Below are 12,014 nucleotides of genomic sequence, written 5' to 3' on the forward strand. Positions count from 1 at the left end.
AGATGACTGAAGAAAACTGCATAATATATAGCTTTCTAAGAGAGAGAGAGAGAGAGAGAGAGAGAGAGAGAGAGAGAGAGAGAGAGAGAGGGCAAAGCCGGTAGACATTATTGGTCATTGATTGCCATGCCACCCACAGTACAATTGAATTAATTATGCAATGATCTAACCTGCAGTGATATGGCTTGATTGGCTTCGGATTGTTCTATCAATACCAAATTAGCGTTTGCTGCTGAATTTTCGTCTTTAAACATGTTACTGCAACACATAATGAAACAATTGGCAATACATAACGCTTAACTCAACATTTTAATTAAACCAACAACCCAGCATATTATTCTGCATTATGCTACATTATATAAATGTACTCCAGTTGTATATCACAGCAGTGCATCAATGACACTGACACTTGTATCTACTCACAAGACAGAGAGCTGTTGCTCTAGTGGAATTTCTAAGTCATCCCTGGTTTCCTTTTGCAATGTCAACAACATTGTTTCCAAGTCCATCTTCTCTTGATCTTGCTGACGCACTAGAAGTGTAACAGACGTTTCAACCGACGTCATCAAGACAGGTTTCACACTAACGGCATAATAAGTTAATCACATAAAAAAATCAAACGCTAACGTGGTAGCAATTAATTCCCAAAAAAACATTTATTGTTTGTATTGGATGTTATTGGATGTTATTATGGAGTAGATGTAGTTGACCAATATAGCAGCCTATGCGTTCATCATTCGTAATGAACTAACTGTTATGATTGCAGTCACGTGTGCATTATACCTTCCTTCTCTAATTCAATTTTCAGCTTCTCAACTTCACAACACTTTTGATTCAGTGATTCGCGCTTCTGAAATACAATTGAAAAACAGGTAAGTAATAAAATCTCCAACAAAAAGTTTACAATCATACTTATATATATATATATATATATATATATATATATATATGTTTATCAATAACAATCATACATACATGTGCATCTTTTTCATATCGAAGTCTATCTGCCATTTCTGCTAGGATATTAAGAAATTGCATCCTGAAGCAAAGATATATTATATTAAAAATCAAAACCTGTCATGCAATAAGATTCATGTTTGTATAAACCTTTCATATTATGATAATTTCATTATGTTAGTGCACGAATAGAGGCTTAAATAATAGCAAAAATATATGAGAAAATATTTTCTTAATAATTTTTGATATTAGTTATATATAGGGTAGTGTTTTTTTTTATCCATTAACAGTATGCTGATATCTCAATACAATTGCTTGCATAGCTGATATGGAAAGGTTTTTAATAGTCACATACACATTCTGCTGCTTCAACGCTTTCTGTTGTCTAGTTTCACTTGAGAGTTGGTCGATTATGGTTCGTCTGTCTTTATGAATAGTTTCAAGGCTGAAGAACAATACAAAAATTAGTATTTTTCAAGGTAGCACTATTATGTTTAACTTTGTCTCCAATATAACACAAATATCCCATACCTGTTACACTGGCTTTGGCTCTGTTCCACTTTATGCTGTGCTATTTTAAGTGTATCTGCAATTGAAATTAAATGGCAATTACAGGATGGATCGATCATTTACTGGTTGTATATTAGTTTAACATATATATACTACGTTTGTGGTCACGTGTTATTTTGAATGCTTTAACAAGTGCATATATACAATCTCTTATAAATTTTGAATCTACAATGTATTCCATTTCAATCATTGACACTTAGACGCTTGCATGTAATTAAAATTGTGATATATTGCAACAGCAATTTTTGATTTTTCAAATTGCAATACCCTGCACAAGTATAAAATTACAGGTTAGTATTATAAATGAATTATATGAATCGTAGAGTACATATGATCTATATGGACAAATACCGAGTCCTTTGTTTCTTGTTTCCATAACTTGCATGTGTTTATTCTCTATTTCCATTAGCTGATGATCCAATTCATTTTTCTTTTGCTTTAGATCACTGAGCTTCTTAGTGAGTCTAGATTTCTCTGAAGTATTTGTAATGTAATACAATTAATATTATTTAACAACTGCTGTTCTGCTACGCATTTCTGAGCAGCTTTTGCATTAAAGTATAGCCGAAGAAAAATTCATACAATCTCATGACATGGTTATATTTATTCTGAAACTGAGTTTACGGATAGCTGTTTACAACATATAGAGTTGCCATCATTGCCAGTTTAAAGACTACAAATTCTCTAAGCCTATAGACATTCAATTCTTACCCTGTAATAACTCTTTTTGACATTTCACAAGATCTTCAACGTGATTTTTTCCATTTCCTTTTGCACTTAGTTCCATGCTGATGGTAATACCATTATTATTTTTATTTGTATTATTAACATTGTTGTTCATCCTCTCTAGAGAGCTAGTGCAGTGACCACTTGATATGCAAAGATGTTGCATATATGTTTCACTGTAGTAGTCACTGCAATAAAAATAGAAAGTAAAGTCACAAGTAAAAATACTTCATGATTATAGGGGAAACAAACAAACTACAGGGGGAGGGGCAATTTACTGAAGCTGTCCTCTGACCTCATTTAAACACTAGCTTTTCATAAGATTATCCACCAATGGGTCTACAAGTACAACTACACTACAACGAGTTCACAAGCAGGTTTATATGGTTTTACGTATGTCTATAGTTGTACATATAAATTCTTGTTCAGGAGTAAATAGCCATGGCATATGTAGCGTTGCATATTTTACAGCATTCTTTCATCCTTGGTGCCAACTCTATTATCTATACTGCAGTTCCTAAGAAAAGTGCGTTGATCGTACAATGCACCATACAACCACTGCACCACTAGTATTAGTTCAACCAGGCTGTGAGACTAACACACTGAAATATATACTATTCACACTTAATTATTATGTCAAGACGGGCCTTCAATAGGGGTCTATCGTATGAGACTATGACTAGTATAAGTATGCCCATTTATTGTAGCTTAACTCTACTAGTAGTAAGTCCTACAGTACTAGTAGTTACTCGAGTATAAGGTACAAACACTAACTCGAAGACAGTAGTTAATATTTTGCTTAATAATTAAAAAATTACCTTTCGTCTGCTAAGATATTTCAAGTTGAATTTGTTTTGCCAAATCGTAAAGTGTACTATCCGTGTACGTGTATATAACAACCACCAGCACTTTATTTCCCATGATACTTTGCGCCGGGGGAGCAGGAGTAGTAGGCCTACATAGATCTATATCATGTACACGTATAGATTAGATATGATATTATATCTACGAGGGAAGTCATAGATATCACACGAACACGTCCTATCGTGTAAACTAAGAAATGCAGTACGACACAAGGCAAAAATCGATGATAGGTTTCGTGGACCTTAATTGACAACAACCATATATAGTCAAGTTGTCAACAACATCGATGAAACCGAAGAACCATCGGAAGTGTAGGCGCGTTAATAATAATTTTATTATAATGATTAATATTATAATATAAAATTATAATATATAATTATAATGATAATAATATTAGATTGAATGGCGTTTGAAATGCACCAATTTTATTCTATTCGTACGACTCCTTAGTGTACGACTCCTTATAGTGGATAATCCACGCAACAAAATGCCTAAATATATGATTGTACACCTACTGAGAGCATATAAAATTTTGCAGTATGAAAACATCACGAAATGTTCGTGAATCGATCAGCCGCACAGCAGGACATTTTATTAAACGCGACAAGTTTGTTTATAAACAGAGCCATTCATGTTGTTAATGTTTACATCTGCTGTTACACCCATCCATTCATCCATGGCACCCGGCTCGATCTCTCCCCTCTCTCCCTCCCTCCCTCCCTCCCTCCCTCCCTCCACACCCTCTTCTTCTCACTCCCCCCTCTCCCTCTCTCTCTCTCTTTCTCTCTCGCGCGCGCACACGCGCTTTCTCTTTCTCTCCCCCGCTCTATTTTCTCTTTCGCTATGTATATATTTTCTCTCTCTCTCTCTCTCTCTCTCTCTCTCTCTCTCTCTCTCTCTGTCTCTGTCTCTAGCTCTAGCTCTAGCTCTCTCTCTCTCTCTCTCTCTCTCTTTCTCTCGCTCTCTCTCTCTCTCTCTCTCTCTCTCTCTCTCTCTCTCTCTCTCTCTCTCTCTCTCTCTCTCTCTCTCTCTCTCTCTCTCTCTCTCTCTCTCTCTCTCTCTCTCTCCTTTTCTCTCTGTCTCACTTTTTCTCTCTCGTTCGCTCGCTCGCTCGTTCTCTCATTCTCGCACTCTCTCCATCTATCTGTCGTCTCCTTTCGTTAACGGCTACATGCTAGTGATCCAGAAAGAAGGAAATATGGACGGTGCATAATCACCCACCATCACGTCACGGGTTGTCAGCGCCCATGGCGAGCGACTCTGCTATAGGTTCACGACCTGACATCATTAGCCTTCAGGACCGCTCCTGTCAACATATAGGCAAAGTGGCAAAGGGAGTGCAAGCGATACATAAGGAGCGACAGCACACGCACGCACGCACGCACGTACGGACGCACGCACGCACGCACGCACGTACGGACGCACGCACGCACGCACGCACGTACGGACGCACGCACGCACGCACGCACGCACGCACACACACACACACAGACACACAGACGCACACACACACACATATATATATATATATAGAAAGTTCAGCGATCCGTAGAACAGAAACAGGTAGTCGAGCGGTTCGATGCCCAGTGGGGACAGCTTGACTATAGACAGTCGAGCAGTCCACTAACATCCCGAACTAGCCGTACTAGCAGTTCACACATTAGTGTGAGCTGTGAAATCAGCTGAAGAGGAATCAAGTTGACTTGCTCTTGTTTTTGACCTTTTTCGTGAAGAGGACAGTAAACTTGTAGCTGGTTATATTTATAACATATAGATCATTGATTCATCGTTCAACATGCGAAGAATATGGCAAGCCTTCATTGTAGCTTGTGTGATTTATGTCTCCATTTGTGATGCTGCGCAAACCTCTGGTATGATTGCTATATTCACCATATCTCATTTTATTAGATTACTTAAGAATATTTCATTACTTGAATAATAATAATAATAATAATAATAATAATAATAATAATAACAATAGTGGTGGTGGTGGTGGTGGTGGTGGTGGTAGTAGTAGTAGTAGTAGTAGTAGTAGTAGTAGTAGTAGTAGTAGTAGTAGTAGTAGTAGTAGTAGTAGTAGTAGTAGTAGTAGTAGTAGTAGTAGTAGTAGTAGTAGTAGTAGTAGTAGTAGTAATATAAATAATAATAATAATAAATGTATTATCGAGAAAACAACTACTGAGATTAAGTCATGATAATTATTACTTCGTAGGTAAAAAAGGAAAACGCAAGCTAAACTTGCCTGACACTAATACAGATATGAGTGCGAGGAGAACGACGCGTGCAGGCACCTGGTACGCAGACAATGGTAAGATGACTGAGTTTGATTTCCGTTTAACTGTTAAAAATGACAAACTTTTACAAAATAATTTGAATAAGTAATAACTAAACACGCGATTCTAGATATTCATCGTGTTTGGTGGGATGGACACGTGTATGCAACGATGCTGTCAAACTATGCTAATAAAAGTTTAAACCGGTCCGTGATGTTTGTTCATATATATACTCAATCAATGCAGCGTAGGATTGTATATAAGTAACTTTGTAGTGTAATTATTGTATGTACAAGCATTAAACGCTTACAAGATTTTCACATTTATTTTAAGACATGGTTCGTAATTTAGTAGCTCTATATTATTGAAATGTCATGTATATTTACAGCTGTGACGACTCTTTAGACGTAAACACGTGCATAGGCCCAGACCCCCGAGGTCACTTAAATATACAGAAAGAACGTTAGAGGCGTTCACATGATAGCTATTATCGATATTTCGATATTCGATTATATCGATTATTCTGTGAAGACAGGCAAAGTTTTTACGTAACGGAGGATTCCGAGATAGTAAAACGCTAAAAACTACGCATGTGGTTTATGTATCATTTAGCTCCAATACTCAACCAGCAACTACAGACATGGCTGGATCAGGCGCCGGTATTACATTCTCCTGCTCGTGCTATCATAGCGCCGTAAGTATATGCACTGTGGACGTACGCCATGATTGGGAAATTACAAGTCCTCATAAATCATAAGATATATAGCCATCTACCATCTTGGCTTCCCACATGAAGTTGGTCCTCTATTTAATACCACACACATCCGGTCTTTTATTGTAATACTAGAGGAGTATAGAGTAACGTAATCTGATCGTAATCTATTTCTATTGTTAGAGAAATTGTGCATAGACTTATACACTCTTATTTAAACTTACGTGAAGCTAATATGCGCATTGGCTGTTGTTGCAGGCACGCAGGTTATAGGGCTTGTGGGGCATGTTCTGCTTTCGCCTACAGACAAATTGACCCAACCAATGTGTACGTACCATTACATATTATATTTTAATAAAGGTAATACAGATGACTAGTGTAGAATTGCAGTATTATAGCTTTTCGCCAATGTGGACTGTGCCCCGTTAGTATATTTGTGTATTTCAATGCATATATGTGCCCCAAAAGTGCATTTTAATCATCACCGATTCTCTCTTATTGTTTCTCAATTAGTAAATTATATTAGAAGAAAAATTATATACCCGGATATCAAATTAACGCGATTTCACATTTTATTATATAATAGATAGTTTAAATTAATAAGTTATAAGATTAATAACAATTGAGATTTGTGTTGTTTTAGGAAGCGCTTGTTTATCCTCGCTCCGTCGCACCGTGGGCGGGTGTCTGGCTGTGGGTTGTCATCCTGCTCTACATACAAAAATCCACTATATGATCTTACCATTGACAAGCAGGGTAAGTATACTGCATTAGCTAAGTATAATCATTAGTAAGTTAGTTAGTAAGTTGGTAAGTTGGGGGATATTGGAGGAGTAAGAGTAAAATATGTAGAGCGATGATTAGATAGAGACATTCACGATGCTTGCGTCATTCACATTGAAGACTCATTTTTACGCTGGGAGCGAAGATTGGCAATGATTCTTGCAAATTTAAATTCCTCAATGTCGCTCACAGCCGTTTGTCTCGTATTTGCAGTTTATGAACACCTCAACGCGACGGGTTCGTTTGAGACGTTCTCACGTTCTATAGACGAAAAGGAGCACAGCATTGAAATGCAGTTGCCTTACATTGCGAAAGTCATGGAAAAGTATTGTGCTGATAATCACAGTTGATCATTTATTTATTATTTTTATAAATTAAAGTATCATTACTTTTTAGTGTTTCACGGCCAGAATCAACTACAAGTTGTACCGTGCAATTATTAGCGTGCATGTTGGTTGCACTATAGACGAAGCCAGATGATATCCAATGCTAGAACGTGGTTAGACGTTACAGTAATATACATGCTGACTGTGTTTCACCAGGAAGCTCGCATACGTCTTCGGCTGAAAACGAAAAATGTGTGCATTTCTTTGGATTTTTTGCATTCCTTTGGAATTTTTGGATTTCTTTGGAATTTTTGCATGCCTTTGGAATTTTTTAATTTTTTTGGCTTTTTTTTAAATTTTTGGATTGGCATTTATTTTATTTCTATGGAATTTTTGCTTCAAGTCACAGCTGCGGTGGTATTGGTGGTGTTGAGAAAGCGCGACAACAGCGCTGCAGCCGTTGTCATGACAACTTGCAGAAAACATATGCTACGCTGCCGCGGTGCTTGTGCTGGCTGCTATGCGTCATGTCAACAGTTGTAATAATACCTAGAGTGTACAACGGGAAAATGACGGGGATAGCCCTATTATTAACTCTTCATAGTCTGATCGCGTTGTCGTTGAACGAGCTGGTCAGTCATTGTCCGCTCTACATCAATACATCGCAGCGAGTTTTAATGGCGTAATGATATATGTATGCGTATAAGAAAATATGTTTATGTTAAGAAGACATAAAAATCAGTAGTCAATGAGCAAAAATGGAATGGTACTTCTGCTATGAATGAAAACAAAGGATAGAGTCAGACTAGCGCTTACCGCGCATTTAAAACTGTTTCCTGTATGAGAAGCATACTCATATCGAAGGCAGAACTACGCAGACACACGCATGCCCCACTCACGCACACACATATATATACACACACACACACACACACACACACACACACACACACACACACACGCACAGCATATACACACAAACAACCACACACACACACACACAACACACACACACACTACACACACACACACACACACACTACACACACACACACACACACACACACACACACACACACACACACACACACACACACACACACACACACACACACAAACACACACAAACACACACGCACGCGCGCGCGCGCGGACGGGCGGACGGACGGACGGACGGACAGACAGACAGACAGATAGACAGACGACGCTCGATGTGGGCACCTTTGGTAATATTGTACTGGGGTTTTAACGTTGATAACTCAGGCTCTTTTGGATCGTAGCAGCGTAGAGTCTTGTTAGTTAGTCACCATATCAGATAGAGCCGGTGCAGCGTCGCAGATTCGATGTTAAACTAGGAATTTATTATTAACTTGACACATACAAAATATATACATATACATACTACATCCTAGGTTATGATCATGTTTATTACGCCTTGCCTGATCGATTACCACAGGTAATATATGAAGCCGGCCATATACCACAGAGCATCAGATTATTTAGGGGCAATGCCCCCCACCCCGCCTCAGAACTAGTTCTAGTTAGTGAAACCCCGATGTCACTGCACCCGTTGAGAATCATGACACGCGGAACGTACGCCATTATTCGAATCAATGGTTTTTGCCGTGCCGAGTGTTTTGGTGACGTTGGTCACATGTTATTTGCACGAGGTTGGTCCTGGTGGAGTGAGGTACTGAAGTACATGAATTTGTAGTTTAAAGTCAGTATATGGAATACTTTCCATGCGACTGTTCTCATATTTTTTCGACTGTTCCGCTACTTAGAATTATATATTGCTTACGTTGCAGCAACTGTGATGTTCCTGACGCATTGCTATTGATTATTTACTTGTACCCGGCAGATACGAGGGGTCATTCACTATTGTGCCAGTGCTGGTCGGACGTTTGAATCTAACACGTCAGCAAGAGTACGGGGAGATCTTTGCTCCCTACCTTGCCAACCCTGAGAACCTGTTCGTCATCTCGTCAGATTTCTGGCACTGGGGTGAGTGCAGTAATGAAGACAGTACTCGTTCTTCGGCATTTCCTAAAAACAAGTTGCTGATAAATCACTTAACGCCTAGCGCAGTGACAGTACCCGTTCTTCGGCATTTCCTTAAAACAAGTTGCTGATAAATCACTTACGCCTAGCGTAGACTTGCGACTTTTGGTTGCTTGTCGCTGCAACCTGCAACCGCATGCGATCGGTCGCACGATTCACCGTGTGTGCGCATGCAAGTCGCTGTTTACCCGTACACATGCGATTTCGAAGCGATTTCGGAGCGATTGGGAGCGACGATTTGCTGAAAATCAAACCAGTTTGATTTTTGCAACTCGTTGCAAGCAACCAGAATCGCTACGAGTTGCAGTTGCACGTTCCCGCAGACATGGCGAGTTCACATTAATTTCGACTGCGATTCTAGAATCGCAGCCGAGTTGCATGAACAAGTCGCAAGTCTGCGCTAGGCTTTATGGGGTTTGGGTGACCACAGGCACTTGGAGCGTTTCAATAAAATATAATGCCAAACAAATACGAAATCTATTTACTACCAAAGTCTTAATGTTTCTCTACTCTCCTTCACCTATTATTGCCGACAAGCCGTGCTGCAAATGCTACAGCAACTGCAACACATGCCCACCGCACGCACGCTGCTGTACACTCTATATTTATGTGTAAGGGGTTAAGTGTGTAAGTATGTGTAAGTGTGCAGTAGCGTGCAGCAGCGTGCGTGCGGTGGGCGTGTGTTGCTGTGGCTGGAGCATTAGCAGCACGGCTTGTCGGCAATAATACGTGAAGCGGAGTAGAGAAACATTAAGACTTTGGTAGTAAATAGATTTCGTATTTATTTAGCATTACATTTTATTGAAACGCTCCAAGTGCCTGTGAGGGTAACCGCACGTGAACAACATCGTGTCGCAGGCATTTACAGCTGTATGTTTTACAGGGAAGAAATTCAATTATACTTACCATGACCCGGCCTATGGCGAGATCTACCAGTTCATTGAGCATCTTGACAGAATGGTAAGAACTCATTCTATAAGAAATTTGGTAGCAAAGATCTGCATTGCTACAAAATAAACACCTGCGTAAATATACCACTGCTAAGTTTAATTATTAAAGTAATAAATAAATAAATAAATAAATATATATATATACCGCGTTACATAATTGTCGTAATTAATTATAATATTATTACAATATACATAGGGTTTAATATAGTCTACATTTATTACTCCTGAACACAACACTCAACTTAACACAGTCATTAATTGTAATCTATATCCACAGGCAATGGACTTGATAGAGAATCTCGATCCAGTTGGCTTTGCAAACGAGCCGGAGCTCCGTGGAAAAACAATATGTGGTAGAAACGCTATTGGAATTTTACTCTACGTAAGTTTAGAACCTCTTTTCACCTTGAAAATGTGCCGCAATGTCAGGTTAGTAGCCCATGTCTGTTAGCATTCCTAATCGCCTTAAAACTTTGTAGGAATACTCGTAGACACGTATTAATCACTGTCTGTACACATACGCATGCTTTCGAACGCATGACCAAACTTTAAACCACCGCCTAGCATAGACGCCTTATGTTTATGTATCCCTACACCGAAGTAGCTGTGATATAGGTTGTGCAATACATGCCAGTATCTTGCAGCCGGCTCTTTAGTGATGCGCCATTCAGGCTATTCTAATACGCTAATTAATTTAAATTTATAATTTAATATATAATTTATATTTTTAATTATAATATAAAAAAAAAATATTTTTTATTTAATAATTTTTATAATAATATTTTTTATTAGATTTAATTACAATTTTTAATTTTTAATTAATTAATTAATTCTATAATTATTCACGCTGCGATGTAAGAAATACTATTGTCGCCATTATGCAGCTTTACCTCGTGTTTCACGCAGGCCGTCAATACGCTGCGTCGTAACACCGCTAACGAACTGAAGCCGACGCTGAGGTTTCTCAACTACGCACAGAATCGTCGGTGCACCAGCATGAATGATACTTGCGTCAGCTATGCATGTGGAGCCCTCACCATGCAGTAGTCGCTATACTGTAGTGCTCCTAAAGCTGGCAGCTACTGGGATTCAGGCGTTAACTGCTTAAAGTGATTACGTCACCGTAAATAGTAAAAATTAAAAAAATATTTTCACCTTTTTACAAAATACTGTAATTCTGTTAACTTTTTATGGTTAAATTGCTGCATTATACTTCCTATTTTACTATATTGTTCGATGTGAACATATACCCGTGACTCATACATAAGCCCATAGAAAGCAATTAATGTCAGGATCATAATATCAAATCGTCCAGGTTTTTTTGATTTTTAACTAGTCGAGAAACAATCTTATCAGGTAAGAATTTGACGATACGTTTAGTCCCGTCAGCACTTACTTTTAATGTAAAAAAATGGCAACAAACATTTTACAAATTTTACCATAGAAAATTCGTGACATACTCAATTTAACGCATGTTTGATTGTGTTGTGACCATTTCCCGCTCCTACCGCTAGGTAGGTGGACGATGCAATAGCTTAGTCGGACACGATAGTGAAACGCAATGTACCACTTACACATATGCAATGGAATAACTTTTATTTGCTATCGACTCATATATGATACATGATATAATGATCGCTTCTTATTCGTCTTTATCTATATATAGACGTTATATAGGTTATAGATATATTCTGATATTATATGTATAAATTACACCGGGACGAACCCGCGAAATCCCGTAGTCAATCTTGTGGACTACAGAAGTTTGTGTGTTATATATATGGCTCATTAG

The 12,014-nt window shown here is 38.3% G+C and overlaps 2 protein-coding genes across 2 annotated transcripts; one reads left to right on the forward strand and one right to left on the reverse strand.

The window, feature by feature from the left end:
- Positions 1-149: 149 nt before the first annotated feature.
- LOC106813282 (ankyrin repeat domain-containing protein 36A-like) lies at positions 150-2,314 on the reverse strand. The gene is made up of 8 exons (XM_014817387.1): positions 2,239-2,314; positions 1,879-2,001; positions 1,489-1,543; positions 1,313-1,402; positions 976-1,039; positions 784-850; positions 424-532; positions 150-258 (listed from the first exon to the last, which is right to left on the reverse strand). Exons 1-8 carry the CDS (start codon positions 2,312-2,314, stop codon positions 150-152), a joined length of 693 nt encoding a protein of 230 aa, XP_014672873.1.
- Positions 2,315-4,674: 2,360 nt separating this feature from the next.
- LOC106813285 (protein MEMO1-like) lies at positions 4,675-11,359 on the forward strand. Its single transcript, XM_014817391.1, has 10 exons — positions 4,675-4,988; positions 5,330-5,425; positions 6,003-6,084; positions 6,361-6,429; positions 6,746-6,858; positions 7,099-7,210; positions 9,073-9,215; positions 10,156-10,232; positions 10,500-10,604; positions 11,129-11,359. Exons 1-10 carry the CDS (start codon positions 4,913-4,915, stop codon positions 11,267-11,269), a joined length of 1,014 nt encoding a protein of 337 aa, XP_014672877.1. The 5' UTR covers positions 4,675-4,912; the 3' UTR covers positions 11,270-11,359.
- Positions 11,360-12,014: the final 655 nt, after the last annotated feature.

The sequence above is a fragment of the Priapulus caudatus genome, unplaced genomic scaffold (assembly GCF_000485595.1).
Source record: "Priapulus caudatus unplaced genomic scaffold, Priapulus_caudatus-5.0.1 Scaffold751, whole genome shotgun sequence".
Classification (NCBI taxonomy): Eukaryota; Metazoa; Priapulida; class Priapulimorpha; order Priapulimorphida; family Priapulidae; genus Priapulus; species Priapulus caudatus.